We start from the raw sequence: 19,425 nt of genomic DNA, 5'->3' as shown, positions 1-19,425 counted from the left end.
CAGCACTTTGGGAGGCCAAGGTGGGCGGATCACGAGGTCAGGAGTTCAAGACCAGCCTGACCAACATGGTGAAACCCTGTGGTCGCTACTCAAAATGCAAAAATTAGCTGGGCATAGTAGCGCCTGCCTGTAGTCCCAGCTGCTCAGGAGGCTGAGGCAGGAGAATCGCTTGAACCTGGGAGGCGGAGGTTGCAGTGAGCGGAGATTGTGCCATTGCACTCCAGCCTGGGTGACAAGAGCCAAAAAACTCCGTCTCAAAAAAAAAAAAAAGACAGATGAGATGGGTCCCAGCCCCACTGAACACAGTTCTCAATTCAGGCAATCTCCAGTGATGCTGGGAAACCAGGTCTCATTACACAGGTCTCTCCACCTGCTCCTGCCAGGAAGAAATAGACATCTCTGCTTATAGCTGCTAGTGCAGTCCCATAGCAACGGGACTGAAATTGCTCAGGAGGTGAACACCAGCCAGCCCGAGTTCTGACAGCTAATTAATTTATGTGGTTGTGGCATGAACGCCTCCCAAGCATGGGTTTCTTTGCTTCTAGGAAATTCGCCCCCGTCTGCAGCATCTGTGAAAATCCCATCATTCCTCGGGATGGGAAAGATGCCTTCAAAATCGAGTGCATGGGAAGAAACTTCCATGAAAATTGCTATAGGTGTGAGGTGAGTAGAGCCCAGGTGGTTTAATAATATTCCATCGCTGCATTGCCAGGCCCTTGGCTGGGTTGCTTGGACATGGGGACAGGTCAGGGTGGGGGCTGTACTCTCAAATTGCTCACTGTCCAGTAGGAGAAACAAAAGATGCTGGAAATACAACTATAGTCTATTATCAACTCTTCGCGTTAATGATAAGAAACCAAACTCGGGGCTGGGCGCGGTGGCTCACGCCTGTAATCCCAGCACTTTGGGAGGCCGAGGCGGGTGGATCACGAGGTCAGGAGATCGAGACCATCCTGGCTAACACGGTGAAACCCCGTCTCTACCAAAAATACAAAAAAAAATCAGCCGGGCGCGGTGGCGGGCGCCTGTAGTCCCAGCTACTCGGGAGGCTGAGGCAGGAGAATGGCGTGAACCTGGGAGGCGGAGCTTGCAGTGAGCCGAGATCGCGCCACTGCACTCCAGCCTGGGTGACAGAGCAAGACTCTGTCTCCAAAAAAAAAAAAAAAAAGAAAGAAACCAAACTCAAGTTGCTTTCTACAAAAAAGAGAATCTGTTGGCTAATGGTGGTGGGAACACTGATGGTATTGAGTGATGGCTGGCATCAGGACTCTCTCCTTCCTTCTCTCTCTCCTTCCTTCCTTCCTTCCTTCCTTCCTTCCTTCCTTCCTTCCTCCCTCCCTCCCTCCCTCCCTCCCTCCCTCCCTTCCTTCCTTCCTTCCTTCCTTCCTTTTTTTTTTTTTTTTTTTTTTTTTTTTTTTTTTTTTGAGATAGTCTTACTTTTGTTGCCAGGCTGGAGTGAAGTGGTATGATCTCAGCTCACTGCAACCTCCGCCTTCTGGGTTCAGCAATTCTCCTGCCTCAGCCTCCCAAGTAGCTAGAATTACAGGCATGCACCACCGCACCTGGCTAGTTTTTGTATTTTTAGTAGAGATGGGGTTTCACCATGTTGGCCAGGTGGGTCTCAGGTGATCTGTCCACTCCACCTCCCAATGTGCTGGGATTACAGGCATGAGCCAACGCTCCCGGCCTCTTTTCCATCTCTTGGCTCTGCCTTTTTTATGTGTTTGCTTCATTTTTGCTGCCTGTGGGCTGGCCTTCTCTGTGGGGAGGTGGGGCACAGTGCATGGGCAGAGGTGGCCCAGGTTTACATCTCCCCGGCTTAGAAACCCTAGGGGAAAGACAGAGCACACCACATCCAGGGAAGCCAGACTGTCCCTAGAAGGCCTCTAATCACCCCAGCTAGGGTCACATGCCCATTCAGGGCCAGTCACTGTGGCTGGGTGCTAGGATTGATAACCCCTGGGGCCAGGGAGGCAGAACCACATAAAAAAAGAGGGGTTGCTATAACCGGAGGAAAGGAGAAGAGGATGCTGGACAGATCTACACCACGTACCTTTTCCGGGTGCCAGGCAAGAGAATGTAGAAATCAGCTTTTTTCCAGAGTGCTGGGATTACAGGCATGAGCCACTGCTCCCGGCCAGAAGTGGAAGTCTGTAGATGTGACTGGAGTGTAGAGGGCTGGGGTTATGGTTAATGTTTAGGCCAGAGTGAAGGAAAGGGCTGCGGTGCCAGACTAGAGAGTCTGGACTTTAGGCTGCAGAGAGGGGTCAGGCTGAGATGGGCGAGCTGATTAGAAACTGGTGCAGTTGTCCCAGGAAGAAGGGCCCAGGTGTCGTCACACGCGACTTGGCAATCAGAAGGGTCCTATGCTAGCTTTAAAGTTCTGCTATTGCTCTCTTTAAAGTCTTGATTTTTTTTTGTTTGTTTTTATTTTTATTTTTATTTATTTATTTTTGAGATGGAGTCTCACTCTGTCACCCAGGCTGGAGTGCAGTGGCGCGATCTCGGCTCACTGCAAGCTCCGCCTCCCGGGTTCACGCCATTCCCCTGCCTCAGCCTCCCGAGTAGCTGGGACTACAGGCACCTGCCACCACACCCGGCTAATTTTTTTGGTATTTTTTAGTACAGATGGGATTTCACTGTATTAGCCAGGATGGTCTCAATCTCATGACCCCGTGATCCGCCCGCCTCAGCCTCCCCAAGTGCTGGGATTACAGGCGTGAGCCACTGCGCCCGGCCTTTGTTTTTAATAGAGACAGAGACTGGAGTCAGGCTGGAGTGCAGTAGTGTAATCATAGCTCACTGTAGCCTTAAAATTTTGGGCTCGGCCGGGCGCGGTGGCTCAAGCCTGTAATCCCAGCACTTTGGGAGGCCGAGACGGGCGGATCATGAGGTCAGGAGATCGAGACCATCCTGGCTAACACGGTGAAACCCCGTCTCTACTAAAAATACAAGAAAATTAGCCGGGCGAGGTGGCGGGCGCCTGTAGTCCCAGCTACTCGGGAGGCTGAGGCAGGAGAATGGCGTGAACCCGGGGGAGTGGAGCTTGCAGTGAGCCGAAATCGCACCACTGCACTCCAGCCTGGGGCACAGAGCAAGACTCCGCGTCAAAAAAAAAAAAAAAAATTTTGGGCTCAAGCAGTTCTCTCACCTTAGCATCCTGAGTAGCTGTAAGTACAGGTGCCCACCACCACACCCAGCTAATTTTTTTATTTTTTAAATTTTTATAGAGATGACTTCTCTACAAAAATTTGCCCAGGCTGGTCTTGAACTCCTGGGCTCAAGCGATTCTCTCACTTTGGCCTCCCAAAGTGCTGAGATCACATGCATGAGCCACTACCTACAGCCTGAAATTCTTAGTTTTTTTTTTCTTTTTTTTTTTTTTTTTTTAGAGACTGAGTCTCACTTTGTTCCCCAAGCTGGAGTACAGTGGCACTATCTCAGCTCACTGCAACCTCTGCCTCTCAGGTTCAAGCAACTCTCTTGCCTCAGCCTCCCGAGTAGCTGGAATGACAGGCTCGCACTACTGTGCCTGGGTAATTTTTGTATTTTTAGTAGAGACAGGGTTTCGCCATGTTGACCAGGCTGGTGTTAAACTCCTGATCTCAAGTGATCTGCCCACCTTGGCCTCCCAAAGTGCTGGGTGGCGTGAGCCACTACACCCAGCCAAAATTCTTAATTTCTGAACAAGGGGTCCCACATTTTAATTTTGTCCAAGATCCTACAAATTATGTAGTCAGTCCTGCTGAGGAGGCTCAGAAATCCTCTCCCACCCCTTCTACTGCCGGCTCCTTGTCACTGAAGCTTCTGTTTTCTCCGGTGATGGTGACAAGGTGGCAACTTTTATGGGGGGGACCTAAGTGGAGAGCCCCAGAGCAGATCTCTTACTCCATGAGTATTTCGAAACACTTGTTCACTCCCACTTATATAAACAGATACTGGGACCCAAAGACTATTTTCACTGAGGTTGTCAAAGGAGCTGGGTAGAGAAGTTGATAAATTGCTGCGTAATTACATTGTCTTTGTTGGTTATAGTTCAAAGTCCTGCTGATAGTGCATTTTGAAAGCCCAATGAGGAAGTTTAAATGCTGTTATCCCCACCATTGTCCTAATGAGTCCAGCAGTGACTGGCATTTTCCTGAGCCAGGAAGTCAGGAAGTGAATAAATCCCCACAGTGGTCTTGGTGATTTGGCCAAGGGTGGTGTAGTAAGTCAGCATTTGGACTCCAGAAGTTATGTGTCAGAAGATGAGGCTTCTTGACCAGGCACGGTGGCTCATGCTGGTAATCCCAGCACTTCGGGAGGCCCAGGCGGATGGATCACTTGCATTCAGGAGTTCAAGACCAGCCTGGCCAACATGGCGAAACCCAGTTTCTACTAAAAATACAAAAATTAGGCCAGGTGCAGTGGCTCACTCCTGTAACCCCAGCACTTTGGGAGGCTGAGGCAGGCGGATCACGAGGTCAAGAGATGGAGACCATCCTGGCCAACATGGTGAAACCCCATCTCTACTAAAAATACAAAAATTACCTGGGTGTGGTGGTGTGTGTCTGTAATCCCAGCTACTCGGGAAGGTGAGACAGAATTGCTTGAATCCAGGAGGCAGAGGTTGCAGTGGGCCGAGATTGCACCACTGTGCTCCACACTGACGACAGAGTAAGACTCCGTCTCAAAAAAAAAATTAGCTGGGTATGCTGGCGCACGCCTGCAGTCCCAACTACTTGGGAGGCTGAGGCAGGAGAATCGCTTGAACCCAGGAGGCAGAGGTTGCAGTGAGCTGAGATTGTGACACTGCACTCTAGCCATCTACCCTGGGCAATAGAGCAAGATTCCATCTCAAAAAAAAAAAAAAAAAAAATGAGGCTCTTGAAACACAGCAGCCTGAAAGGAGTTGAGTGCTGTTACCTAAGAAGAAAGTGGGTTTCCATGCACTGCCCACACCCACATCTCACCATTTCTACTTGCTTTGGGGTCCATATTATTTATGACTATTGTTGGAAGGATAACAATGCTTTTATATGTAGGTAGTATTTTTAAATTTATAAAATGCTTTCATTGACATCACCTTGTTTAATCCTAGTGACAGTCTTGTGAGATGGGATTTATTGTCCCCATTAAGATGGGGAAACTGGTGGGGTGCGGTGGCTCACACCTATGATCCCAGCACTTTGGGAGGCTGAGGCAGGAGGATCACTTGAGCCCAGGAGTTCAAAGCCAGCCTGCACAGTAAGACCTCATCTTACAAAAAATTTGAAAAAATTAGCCAGGCATGGTTGTACCCTTCTGTAGTTACAGCTACTTTGGAAGCTGAGGCAGGAGGATTGCTTGAGCCTGGCAGGTGGAGGCTGCAGTGAGCCATGATCATGCCACTGCACTCTAGCCTGGGTGACAGAGCGAGACCCTATCTTTAAAAAAAAAAAAAAAAAAAAAAAAGGAAACGGGCAAACAGTCTCAGAAAACGGGTTCCAGCCGTGCTTGTGTGGGCTGGGTTCAGTGACGTTTCAGCCACTGCACAGCTGCCTTACAGAGGTTGTGAGACTTGGTGGTAGATGAGGTATTTTCTCCAGTTGGTTCTAATTTAGGAGGGGTCTCATGTGGCCCTCCAGCATGTGTTACAATGCCAAACAGGTGGCACAGATGCTGCAGTTGTGTAGCCCGTGGTCCACTTGAGAGACCCAAGTGGCATTGCAGGGAGGAGACACACAGGAGCACCTCACCCAGCTGACCATGGAGGAAGGCAGATTGCAGACCCTGGTCCCTACTGCATCAGGAGGCCCACCTGTGACCCCAAAGTAGTCCCTATAGGGACTCTTTTTTTCTTTCTTTTGAGACGGACTCTCACCCTGTCTTCCAGGCTTGAGTACAATGTCATGATCTCAGCAACCTCCGCCTCCCGGGTTCAAACAATTCTCCTGCCTCAGCCTCATGAGTAGCTGGGATTACAAGCACCCGCCACCATGCCCAGCTAATTTTTATATTTTTCGTAGAGGTGGGGTTTCCTCATGCTGGCCAGGCTGGTCTCGAACTCCTGACTTCTTGATCCATCCGCCTCGGCCTCCCAAAGTGCTAGGCTTATGGGGGTAAGCCACCGCGCCTGGCCCCCTGTAAGGACTCTTTCGTGGGATCAATGCAGCTTCCAAAGGGTGCCCAGAACCAAGTCTCTGTGCACAAATTGTCCCCTCTGTTACTCTCCAGCATGTGCCCAGGTGAGGTTTCTGGGGCAGAACAGTGATGTTGGTAGAGTTTGGGCCCCGAGTCCCAGTCCCTGTGTTCCTCATTCTGAAATCCTTTGATGATTCGAAAAATAGAAAATATTAATGTTGGCCGGGCATGGTGGCTCACACCTGTAATCCCAACACTTTGGGAGGCCGAGGCGGGCGGATCACAAGGTCAGGAGATCGAGACCATCCTGGCTAACATGGTGAAACCCCATCTCTACTAAAAATTAAAAAATTTAAAAAAAAAATTAGCCGGGTGTGCTGGCGGGCACCTGTAGTCCCAGTTTCTCGGGAGGCTGAGGCAGGAGAATGGTGTGAACCTGGGAGGCGGAGCTCCCAGTGAGCCGAGATTGCGCCACTGCACTCCAGCCTGGGCGACAGAGTGAGACTCTGTCTCAATAAAAAAAGAAAAAGAAAAGGAAAATATTAATGTTTGTGCTGGTCTGGTCCTAGCTCCAGAACCAGCTGTGTGACCTGGGGCAGAGCCCACTCCTCCCTGGACCTTGGTATCCCTCCTGTGAAATGAAGGGACTGGACCAGACACTCATCAGCAGATACCCATAGCTGCAAGTGCTGGGGTGGGCTGGGCTGGGGACTTGGCCATAAACAGGGTTCCTGTCTCGCAGAACTTATGTTCTAAAAGGACTGTTGAGGCTGGGCGCAGTGGCTCACACCTGTAATCCCAACATGGGAAGCCAAGGTGGGCGGATCACTTGAGGTCAGGAATTCAAGACCAGCCTGACCAACGTGGCAAAACTGCGTCTCTACTAAAAATACAAAAATTAGCTGGGTGTGGTGGCGCATGCCTGTAATCCCAGCTACTCAGGAGGCAGGAGAATCACTTGAACCCGGAAGGCAGAGGTTGCAATGAGCTGAGATCGTGCCACTGCACTGCAGCCTGGGCAACAGAGCAAGACTCTGTCTCAAAATAAATAATAAAAACACATTTTAAAAAATAATAAATGGGTTATTAAGGTCCTTCTAGCCCCAGCTTTTCCTGAACGCTCAGGGGACTTCCTCAGGTGTCCTTAGTTCTCCTGTCGGTGAATGTCCTCTCCGGCGCCTCCATGTGGATTAAAGCCTCCCTGTGTGCCTGTGTCTCATCTTCCCGGATGGAGACCTGGCCCAGGTGTTGGGAGGGCAGCGACGAGCATCCACCTTCCTCCCGCTTAGGGAGTACGTCCACTCATGTAGTTGGTTTATTCGGCAGACACCGAGTGAGTTCCTCCCCTGTACAGGCAGCGCCCAGGCCCAGGGCGGGTCCACATGTGTCTTTGTCTCCTCAGGACTGCAGGATCCTCCTGTCTGTTGAGCCCACGGACCAAGGCTGCTACCCCCTGAACAACCGTCTCTTCTGCAAGCCGTGCCACGTGAAGCGGAGTGCTGCGGGGTGCTGCTGAGTACCCGCTGGGCAGTGAACGGACCGCTAGCCCCGGCTGGGGCCCTTCCCTGACTTGGTTTCCCTTCCTGACCTGCTCTTGCACACTTTCCTTCTGAGCCTCCGTGGGGACCAGCCTGCAAGTCGGCCTAGCCTGTCCAGGATACAGTGGGGCTGAGTACCCCCAGGCCTTCCACTCCTCCTCTACCCTCTGGGCATCAGAAGGCTCCTGGACCATGAGCGTCACCCCCAGAATTCCCTGCTGACCCCACTCCACTTCCAGGGAAAAGCTGGGGGAAGTTGGACCCTTCTCACTGACTAGCTGTCTGGTAGGGGTGCTGGGACCAGCCTGGCTTGCAGGGTTGAGCTATTTGAGGAACAACTCCAAGGTTCCTTAAAAAGGGCTTTTTATAGGCTGGGCAGGGTGGCTTACGCTTGTAATCTCAGCACTTTGGGAGGCCAAGGTGGGTGGATTATTTGAGATCAGGAAAGACCAGCCTGGCCAACATGATGAAACCCTGTCTCTACGAAAAATACAAAAACTAGCTGGGCATGGTAGCAGGTGCCTGTAATCCCAGCTACTAGGGAAGCTGAGGCAGTAGAATCTCTTGAACCTGGGAGGCAGAGGTTGCAGTGAGATTGCACTGCAGCCTGGGTGACAAGAGGGAAACTGTCTCAAAAAAAAAAAGTGCTTTTTAGACTGGGCGTGGTGGCTCATGCCTGTAATCCCTGCACTTTGGGAGGCCAAAGCAGGCAGATCACTTGAGGTCAGAAGTTTGAGACCAGCCTGGGCCAATATGGGGAAACTCTGTTTTTATTAAAAATACAAAAATTAGCTGGGTGTGGTGGCACGCACCTATAATCCCAGCTACTAGGGAGGCCGAGGCAGGTGAATTGCTTGAACTGGGGAGGCGGAGGTCGCAGTGAACTGAGATGGCACCACTGTACTCCAGCCTGAGCGACACAGCGAGACTCCGTCTCCAAAAAAAAAAAAAAAAGTACTTTCTGAAAATATTGAGGTTGAAATGATGGAAACCAACATTCTTTGGATTTAGTGGGGAGCGTAATAGCAAACACCTCGCCTTGGTTCGCACATGTACAGGAATGGGATCCAGTGGGGCACAGCCATGGACTTCCCCACTCTGGAACGTGTGGTGCCAAAGTGGGGCCAGGGCCCAGGCCCAGGAGGAAAGGGTGGTCCACAGACACCCGGGGATGTCAGCAGCCCCCCACCTGCCTTCTGGCACCTCCCGGGTGCTACGGTGTGTCAGCAGGCATGGGGTGAGAGCCTGGTACGTGCTGCGAACAGGGTGCGGGGACCGAGTGTGCCTCCTTGAGCCTTGACTTGGGCCATGCACCCCCTCTCCCTCACACACACACGAGCACTTCTCCAGGATGGTGCCAGGACAGGTGTCCCTTCAGTCCCCTGGTTATGACCTCAAGTCCCACTTGGGCCCTGCAGCCCCGCCTGTCTTGTAACCCCTGCCGCCTCAAGACCACACCTGGAAGATTCTTCTTCCCTTTGAAGGAGAATCATCATTGTTGCTTCATCGCTTCTAAGACATTTTGTAGCACCTGGACAAGTTAAACAGAATGTGCTTTCCTCCCTGGGGTCTTGCTGTCCCATAGGCTCTCACGAGAGTGCCACAGGGGCCCTGCACTGGGCAGGCTTCTCTGTAGAACCCCAGGGGCTTCAGCCCAGACGGCAGCATCTCACCCTTAGCCTATAGCAGGGAGTCCTGAACTTCTGCATTCACAGGCCACCTCCACAATTGTTCTAACCAAAGACCTCCTGTTCTGTTCTTTCACTTAAATCAACATGCTATTTTGTTTTCACTCACTTCTGACTTTAGTCTTGTGCTGAGCCATGTATCATGCAGTCATGTTCACGTGCTAGTTACATTTTTCTTCTTACACATGAAAATAAACGCATACGTGTTAGAAGCTCTTCCGTGTTGCGTATAAGCTCTCGCACAGGTGAACGCTGGCCTTTGGTGGTAGCCCTAGAAAGATGTTTGCTGGGCATCTGCTCGCTGTGGTAGGACCGTCTGAAGAGTGCTGGGGCTCAGCTCAGCAGACGGAGGGGCTCCTTCCCTGCCTCATCCCCAGCACCAGAGGCTGGCGCTGGCCAACTCACCGGTGTGCTTCTCCTGGACACAGGCCACCACCAATGGGGTTGGCTGCAGGGGCCTCAGTAGAGCTGCCAAATGCTTTAAGAATGAACACTCAGGCTGGGCGTGGTGACCAATGCCTGTAATCCCAGCACTTTGGGAAGCTGAGGTGGGCCGGTCACTTGAGGCCAGGAGTTTCAGACCAGCCTGGCCAACATGGTGAAACACTGCCTCTACTAAAAATACAAAAATTGGCTGGGCATGGCGGTGCATGCCTCTAGTCCCAGCTACTCGGGAGGCTGAGGCAGGAGAATCTCTTGAACCTGGGAGGCAGAGGTTGAAGTGAGCTGAGATCACAACACTGCACTCCAGCCTAGGTGATAGACTGATTCAAAATAAGAATCAACAGTCAGGCTGGGTGCAGTGCCAGCACTTTGGGAGGCCGAGGTGGGTGGATGGCTTGAGTTCAGGAGTTTGAGACCAGTCATGGCAACATGGCGAAACCCTGTCTCTAAGAAAAACGAGCCAGGCACAGTAGTGTGCACCTGTAGTCCCAGCTACCTGGGAGGCTGAGGTAAGAGGATCACCTGAGCCCAGGAGGTCGAGGCTGCAATGAGCCGCGATTGTGCCACTGCCACTGCGCTCCAGCCTGGGTGACAGAGTGACACCCTGTCTCAAAAATAAAGAAGACCACTCTCGCCGAGGGCATGCCCCCTGCACAAAACCAGGCTGCTGTCGCTCTGCAAGCTTGCACACGGCCCCCTGGGCTCACTTGGTCAGCACAGGCCGAGGGAGAGTTGGTGGCCTGAAAGAGCCCTGGCTTGGGGACAGGCCACCCAGATCTGAGACCTATCTCTGTACTCAATAGCGTGGACAAGTTAGTAACCCTCAGCTTGATGTTCTTATCTGGAGCAATTTTAAAAATTGTATTTATTGGCTGAGCACAGTGGCTCACACCTGTAATCCCGACACTCTGGGAGGCCGAGGCAGGCAGATTACAAGGTCAGGAGTTCAAGACCAGCCTGGCCAACATGGTGAAACCCCGTCTCTACCAAAAATACAGAAATTAGCCAGGCATGATGGCAGACGCCTGTTATCCCAGCTACTTGGGAGGCTGAGGCAGGAGAATCGGTTGAACCTCGGCGGCAGAGGTTGCAGTGAGCCGAGATCGCACCACTGCACTCCAGCCTGGGTGATAGACTAAGACTCCATCTCAAAAAAACAAACAACAAACAAAAAAACATATATATATATACACACACACATATAGTTTATTATAAAAATAGAGGCTGGGCATGGTGGCTCACGCCTGTAATTTTAACACTTTGGAAGGCTGAGGCGGGTGGATCACCAGATCAAGAGATCAAGACCATCCTGGCCAACATGGTGAAACCCCGTCTTTACTAAAAATACAAAAAATTAGCTAGGCATGGTGGTACGCACCTGTAGTCCCAGCTACTCGGGAGGCTGAGGCAGGAGAATCCCTTGAATCTGAGAGGTAGAGGTTGCAGTGAGCCGAGATCACGCCATTGCACGCCAGCCTGGTGACAGAGCTAGACTCCATCTCAAAAAAAAAAAAATAGAGGCTGGGCACAGTGGTGCATGCCTGTAATCCCAGCACTTTGGGAGGCCAAGACGAGTAGATCACCTGAGGTCAGGAGTTTGCGACCAGCCTGACTAACGTAGTGAAACCCCATCTCTACTAAATACAAAAACATTAGGTGGGCCTGGTGGCACATGCCTGTAATATGAGCTACTTGAGAGGCTGGGACAGGAGAATCTCTTGTACTTGGGAGGTAGAGGTTACGGTGAACTGAGATCGCGCCATTGCACTCCAGCCTGGGCAAGAAGAGCAAAACTCCGTCTCAAAATAAATAAATAAATAAACAGGGATGGAGTCCCACTATGTTGCTCAGGCTGATCTCAAACTCCTGGGCTCAAGCAATCCTCCCACCTTGGCCTCCCAAATAGCTGGGATTACAGGCATGAGTCACCACCCCAGTCAAGTGGGAACAGTTCTAATCTATCATGGAGGGTTGCTGTGATAGAAAGAGAAGCATCAGGCTGAGAGATTTCAGCTGAGCTCGTGAGTCACTGGCTCCATCTTGTGAACCCTGAAATTCTCTAGCTGTCACTCCCTCCATGGTCACGCTGGTGCCTATCAGTCAAATCTGACCACCAGGAAGCTGGGTTTATCATGCTTGCTGTGGCAAGGGAGGCCGCACAGCACGGGGAAGCCAGGGTGTCTCCAGAAGCGGTGTTAGTGCTGGTATCGGATCTCGAGAAAGATTTAAGGAAGTGTGGGTTTGCTCTGGATGTGTGCTGTCAGAAAGCAGGGTGATTGTATGGTTGAGTGGCTCGATCCCTTTATATCTACAGCTGTGACTGGGAGCGACGCAGCACGGCACAGGTTAGGGGGACAGTCTCATTTGTGTGGGTGGCCCTGAGATGCGTGTTCAGGACAACTGCTGAGTGGTGTTCCTTTTGACTTTGACTCACTTCCTCACGGTCACAGAGTGACCTTTCCTCATGTGGGTGAACTGGGAGCACACCACACCCCAGCTGCGAGGCCAGACCAACTTCCAGCTCTCAGGGGCCACTTTCTCTTAGTCACCAAGTTTGGTTTGGTTTGGTTTCTCCTATCATTAAAATATAGCCTTCTTAGGCCAGGCGCGGTGGCTCACACCTATTATCCCAGCACTTTGGGAGGCTGAGGCGGGCGGATCACCTGAGGTTGGGAGTTTGAGACCAGTCTGACCAACATGGAGAAACCCTGTCTCTACAAAAAATACAAAATTTGGCCAGGCACCGTGGCTCATGCCTGTAATCCAGCACTTTAGGAGGCCGAGGCGGGCAGATCATGAGGTCAGGAGATCGAGACCATCCTGGCTAACATGGTGAAACACTGTCTCTACTAAAAATACAAAAAGTTAGCTGGGTGTAGTGGCGGGCGCCTGTAGACCCAGCTACTCGGGAGACTGAGGCAGGAGAATGGCATGAACCCGGGAGGCGGAGCTTGCAGTGAGCCGAGATCTCGCCACTGCACTCCAGTCTGGGCTACAGAGCGAGACTCCGTCTCAAAAAAAAAAAACCAAAAACAAAATTAACCAGGTGTGGTGGTGCACCTGTAATCCCAGCTGCTTGGGAGGCTGAGGCAGGAGAACCGCTTGAACCTGGGAGGCTGAGGTTGCTGTGAGCCGAGATCACGTCATTGCACTCCAGCCTGGGCAACAAGAGCGAAACTCTGTCTCAAAAAACAACAACAACAACAAAAAACCCATATATATATATATATGGCCTTGTTGTAATTCCTCATGTCCTAGCATGCTTCTGTTTGAGTGTGTTTGGAAGAAACACACCTGGATGAAATTCTAGGAGATGCCTCTGTTTTTTGGGCTGCCCTTGTAAAAATCATTCCATAAGGTGATGCTTCTAGGGAGCGTTCAATAGTGTTTGTTCACCTCTCCCACCCCAACCCTCCCAACCAACCTTCATCCCTCTTTTCATCCTTTTCTCTGGTCTCACTTGGAGGGCGCCTGCCAAGTGTAGACACAATTAGAACACCCTGGGCAAAGATGATTTCCCTTCCCTTTGGGTACACTCAGTGGCAGAGATAAAATATATTCTCTAGATTCAAAGAGAGATTTGTGCATCCATGTTCATGGCAGCATTACTCACAATAGCCAAAAGGGGGAAGGAAACAAGTGTCCATGAACAGAAGAGTGGATGACAAGATGTGGTCTATCCAGACAATGGAAGATTCTCTAACCTTAAAAAGGATGGCAGGCTGGGTGCGGTGGCTCACATCTGTAATCCTAGCACTTTGGGAGGCCGAGGCAGGCGGATCACTTGAGGTCAGGAGTTCAAGACCAGACTGACCAAAATGGTGAAATCCTGTCTCTACTAAAAATTCAAAAATTAGCCATTAGTCAGGTGTGGTAGCGCACGCCTATAATCCTAGCTACTCAGGAGGCTGTGGCAGGAGAATCGCTTGAACTGGGGAGGCAGAGGTTGCAGTGAGCCGAGATCGTGCCACCACATTCCAGCCTGGGTGACAAAGCAAGATCTCCATCTCAAAAAAAAAAAAAAAAGGCCGGGAGCGCTGGCTCACGCCTGTAATCCAGCACTTTGGGAGGCTAAGGCAGGCGGATCATGAAGTCAGGAGTTCAAGACCAGCCTGGCCAACATGGTGAAACCCCGTCTCTACTAAAAATACAAAAATTAGCTGGGCATGGTGGCGCAGGCCTGTAGTCCCAGCTACTGGAGAGGCTGAGGCAGAAGAATCACTTGAACCCAGGAGGCGGAGGTTGTGTGAACCAAGATCGTGCCACTGCACTCCAGCCTGGGCAACAAAGCAAGACTATCTCAAAAAAAAAAAAAAAAAAGGATGGCATTCCAACACATGCCACAATGTGAATACACCTTGACAACATTGTGCTAAGTGAAATAGGCAGACACAAAAGGACAGATACTGTATGATTCCACTTATATGAGTATCTAGTCAGATTAATAAAGACTACGTAGAACAGAGGTTTCCAGGAACTGGGGAAAAATAAGAATGAGGAGTTGGCCGGGCGCGGTGGCTCAAGCCTGTAATCCCAGCACTTTGGGAGGCCGAGACGGGTGGACCACTAGGTCAGGAGATCGAGACCATCCTGGCTAACATGGTGAAACCCCGTCTCTACTAAAAAATACAAAAAACTAGCCGGGCGAGGTGGCGGGCGCCTGTAGTCCCAGCTACTCAGGAGGCTGAGACAGGAGAATGGCGTAAACCCGGGAGGCGGAGCTTGCAGTGAGCTGAGATCCGGCCACTGCACTTCAGCCTGGGCTACAGAGCGAGACTCCGTCTCAAAAAAAAAAAAAAAAAAAAAAAAAAATGAGGAGTTTAGTGTTTAATGGGGGCAGAGTTTCAGTCTGGGAAGGAGAATAGCATTCTGGAGGCCAGGCGAAGTGGCTCATGCCTGTAACCCCAGCACTTTGGGAGGCCAAGGCAGGCGAATCGCTGGGGCCCAGGAATTCAAGACCAGCCTGGGCAACATGGCAAAACGCCGTCTCTACAAAAAATAGCCAGGCATGGTGGCATGCACCTGTAGTTCCAGCTACTGGAGGGGTTAAGGTAAGAGGGTCATCTGAGCCTGGGAGATCGAAGTCGCACTCCAGTCCTGGATGACAGAGTGAGACCCTGTCTTTTTTTTTTTTTTTTTTTGAGACGGAGTCTCGCTCTGTCGCCCAAGCTGGAGTGCAGTGGCCGGATCTCAGCTCACTGCAGCTCCGCCTTCCGGGTTCCCGCCATTCTCCTGCCTCAGCCTCCCGAGTAGCTGGGACTACAGGCGCCCGCCACCTCGCCCGGCTAGTTTTTTGTATTTTTTAGTAGAGATGGAGTTTCACCGTGTTAGCCAGGATGGTCTCGATCTCCTGACCTCGTGATCCACCCATCTCAGCCTCCCAAAGTGCTGGGATTACAGGCTTGAGCCACCACGCCCGGCCGAGATCCTGTCTTAAAAAAAAAAAAAAAAAAAAAGGCTGGCCAGAGTTCGAGACCAGCCTGGCTAACACGGTGAACTTTTCTCTCTAAAAATACAAAAAGTAGCCAGGTGGGGTGGTGGGCACCTGTAGTCCAAGCTGCTTGGGAGGTTGACGTGGGAGAATCACTTGAACCCAGGAGGCGGAGGTTATCGTGAGCCAAGATTGCACCACTGCACTCCAGCCTAGGTGACAGAGTAAGACTCTTGTCTTAAGAGAAAAAAAAAAAAAAGGCTGGGCGCGGTGGCTCAAGCCTGTAATCCCAGCACTTTGGGAGGCCGAGACGGGCGTATCACGAGGTCAGGAGATCGAGATCATCCTGGTTAACATGGTGAAACCCCGTCTCTACTAAAAAAATACAAAAAACTAGCCGGGCCTGGTGGCGGGCGCCTGTAGTCCCAGCTACTCGGGAGGCTGAGGCAGGAGAATGGCGGGAACCCGGGAGGCGGAGCTTGCAGTGAGCTGAGATCTGGCCACTGCACTCCTGCCCCGGTGACAGAGTGAGACTCCATCTCAAAAAAAAAAAAAAAAGAGTTCTGGAGATGTATGGTGGTGATTGCCCAATAGTGTGAATGTACTTAATGCCATGAAACTGTACAGTTAGTTGTGATGGTAAATTTTATATGTATTTTAGCACAATTAAAATATACATATATAATACATCTATCTGTGCATCTAAACCAGATGCTGCGAGACAGGAAGAGGAACTGGTGAAGGCATGCAGTGCTGGAGTGGTCCTGAGGGGGCGGTCCCTGCCTAGGGTCCCCTGCCCAGCCTGGGAAGGCTGGCCACTGCTGTCTGCAGACAGCTGGTTGTCCCAGCTGCCCTGGAGTCCCTAAAGGCAGATGCGCACACAGCCACTAGAGGGCAGCATGGGCCGGTGAACGGGGAGCCCGGGCATGAATTATTTCAGGGCTCACCCGGGTCTTCAACTTCTCCGAACTGCAAGAGGGGAAGGGTCATTCCGGCCCACCCACCACGCATGGTTGCAGTGAGGCTGAGAGGAGAAAACAGATTGCAAAACTAGAAAGTGTCCAGTCTGGGCCAGGCGTGGTGGCTCATGCCTGTAATCCCAGCACTTTAGGAGGCTGAGGCCAGAGGATCACCTGAGGTCAGGAGTTCGAGACCAGCCTGACCAATATGGTGAGACCCTCGTCTCTATTAAAAACAGAAAAATTAGCCGGGCGTTGTGGCGTGCGCCTGTAGTCCCAGCTATTCAGGAGGCTGAGACAGGAGACTCTCTTGAACCCAGAAGGCGGAGGTTGCAGTGAGCCAAGATCATGCCACTGCACTCCAGCCTGGGTGACAAAGCTAGACTCCATCTCAGAGAAAGACTTTGTCTCAAAAAAAAAAAGAAGAAGAAGAAGAAGGAGACCAAGGTGCAACTTTCTTTGGTTGTCCCGAATCCGGGTTCATCCAACACCAGCCGCCTCCACCATGCTGCTGAAGTTCAACCCCCAACAAGATCAAAGTCGTATACCTGAGGTGCACCGGAGGTGAACGGGGTGCTACTTCTGTGCTGGCCGCCAAGATTGGCCCCCTGGGTCTGTCTCCAAAAAAGGTTGGTGGTAACATTGCCAAGGCAACGGATGACTGGAAGGCCCGAAGATTACAATGAAACCGACCATTCAGAACAGACAGGCCCAGATTGAGGTGGTGCCTTCTGCCTCTGCCCCGATCTTTGAAGCCCTCAAGGAACCATCAACAGACAGAAAGAAACAGAAAAACATTAAACACCGTGGGAATATCACTTTTTTTTTTTTTTTGAGACGGAGTCTTGCTCTGTTGCCCAGGCTGGAGTGCAGTGACCGGATCTCGGCTCACTGCAAGCTCCACCTCCCGGGTTTACGCCATTCTCCTGCCTCAGCCTCCTGAGTAGCTGGGGCTACAGTTGCCTGCCGTCTCGCCCGGCTAGGGTTTTTTTTTTTTTTTTTTTTTTTTTTGTATTTTTTAGTAGAGACGGGGTTTCACTGTGTTAGCCAGGATGGTCTCAATCTCCTGACCTCATGATACGCCCGTCTCGGCATCCCAAAGTGCTGGGATTACAGGCTTAGCCACCGCGCCCGGCGGGAATATCACTTTTGATGAGATTGTCAACATTGCTCGACAGATGTCGCACCGATCTTTAGCCAGGGAACTCTCTGGAACCATTAAAGAGATCCTGGGGACTGCCCAGTCTGTGGGCTGTAATGTTGATGGCCGCCACCCTCATGACATGATAGATGACATTAACAGTGGTGCTGTGAAATGCCCAGCCAGTTAAGAAGCAGAAAGGAAAATATTTCAATAAAGGATCACTTGACAACTGGTGGAAAAAAGAAAAAGGGCAACATGGAGAAACTCCATCTCTACTAAACATAGAAAAATTAGCTGGGCATGGTGGTGAGCACCTGTGGTCCCAGCTACTTGGGAAACTGAGGTAGGAGGTTCACCTGAGCCCGAGATGCAGAGGTTGCAGTGAGCTGAGATCGCACCACGCCACTGCATTCCAGCCTGGGCCACAGAGCGAGACCCTGTCTCAAAAACAAAACAAAACAAAATAAAGCAAAAAACTATAAAGTGAGTGATATGGCTGTGGAATTGCTGCCACTGTCCTGGACACATGCCCTTTTGGAGGGAGATCTATGTCAGGAGACTGAATTCTTCATTGGCTCAAACCCCCACCTGCTAGGAGGGACCCAGCTGGAAGTCCCCATGCTGCTACCCTGTAATTCCATACCTGGGAACCTGGCCACAGTAAGCACAGAATCAGAGCTCGGACAAAGGACAGTATGGTGCACTGGGGAGCCCTGAGCCTTTCCGATGGTCACCCTGTCCCCAGAGGCTCCTTTCCCGAAGCCAGGTGTGAACTTCACCCAGCACAGGCCAGCCCCTCCAGGGCAACCCAAGCCCCTCCCTACCCTGCTAGAGAGACAAACGGTGGAAATGGGGAATTGAATGGGAGGGATGGGGAGAGGGGAGGAGGCTGGGCTGATAAGGAAGAATTGCAGGGACTGAGGACATTTTCCAAAAAATGTTCTCCTCACTTTAATGTACAGTTTATGTAACAAAATAACCTATGAAGTAGCAATTTTGACATCGCCAGAGAGGAGGAAGCAGCACATCAGAGAGCTGGTATAACTGCACAAGGCTGCACAGCAGAGCCAGGATCAAAGCGGGTCCAGTGAAAACTCTATAGTCCTCCAGTACAGACCCACTTCAGAAATCCATATTCTAGAACGTTTCAGAGCCCATCGTGTAACACAGGTGCCAAAGTCCAGCTGAAAAAAATCTTTAATGTCTTGAGCTCTGCATTTTTTTTTTTTTTTTTTTTTTTTTGGAGACAGTCTCACTCTGTTGCCCAGGCTGGAGTACGGTGGTGCAAACACGGCTCAATGGGCTCAAGCAGTCCTCCTACCTCAGCCTCCCAAGTAGCTGGGACCCCAAGCATGCACCACCACACCTGGCTGATTTTTTAAATTTTTCGTAAAGATGGTGTTTTACCATGTTGCTCAGGCTGGTTTGGAACTCTTGGCCTCAGGCAGTCCTCCTGCCTCGGCCTCCCAAGTGCTGGGATTACAGGAGTGAGCCACCGTGCCCAGCTAAGATCTGCATCTTTTTTTTTAAGAGATGAGGTTTCTCTGTGTTGCCCAGACTGGTCTTGAACTCCTGAGCTCAAGTGATCCTCCTGCTTTGGCCTCCCAAAGTGCTAGGATTACATGTGTGAGCCACCACGCCAGGCCAAGACCTGCATCTTAAGAGGGGGAGTTTAGACTGCAGTCCTCTTGCTTGCAAGTGAGATATAATTTTCCCAATCCATCCAGAAAGGTCCTTGTATCCTGTATGACTCACACTAATTCTCAGAGAGTGAGCATTAGATTAGAGACTCCGGAGTATACCCTGCTCATAACCTTCGTTCTGCAGAAAAAAAAATGTGTGTGATTCAGCGGAAAATAATGCACTAGCTACACCCAGCACACCCTTCCTAGTTATCAGATTCTAGCCTTTTGTTGCCTTTGAGCGACTTTATAGCTCTGTAAATTGTAGGCAAATGATATATTGCACTGTCTAGTAGAGGTTCTCCCTCGCTCTCTTGTTGAAAAACCAGGTTTCATTTACACATTCATTTCAATATTCCTGACCTATGAATGTGACTGTTCTTAGCTGCCCCCTTTTTTTTTTTTTTTTTTTTTTTTGAGACAGAGTCACTCTGTCA

At 50.9% G+C, this 19,425-nt stretch overlaps 1 protein-coding gene and 1 pseudogene across 4 annotated transcripts in view; both read left to right on the top strand.

Moving 5' to 3' along the window:
* LOC105473220 (filamin binding LIM protein 1) overlaps positions 1-9,544 on the top strand; it is a 32,762-nt gene extending 23,218 nt beyond the window's left edge. For all 4 annotated transcript variants that reach the window (XM_071100165.1, XM_071100169.1, XM_071100175.1 and 1 more), the window contains 2 exons: positions 546-663; positions 7,505-9,544. In XM_071100165.1, the coding sequence (XP_070956266.1) occupies positions 546-663; positions 7,505-7,618 (232 nt within the window). In that variant the 3' untranslated portion in view covers positions 7,619-9,544. The remainder of the gene's footprint in view (positions 1-545; positions 664-7,504) is intronic.
* Positions 8,691-17,493, top strand: LOC105473253 (large ribosomal subunit protein uL11-like; annotated as a pseudogene).
* Positions 17,494-19,425: the final 1,932 nt, after the last annotated feature.

This window comes from Macaca nemestrina, chromosome 1 (assembly GCF_043159975.1).
Source record: "Macaca nemestrina isolate mMacNem1 chromosome 1, mMacNem.hap1, whole genome shotgun sequence".
Classification (NCBI taxonomy): Eukaryota; Metazoa; Chordata; class Mammalia; order Primates; family Cercopithecidae; genus Macaca; species Macaca nemestrina.
The sequence above is the reverse complement of the archived record's forward strand: the minus strand, read 5'-3'. Positions and strand labels throughout refer to the sequence as shown.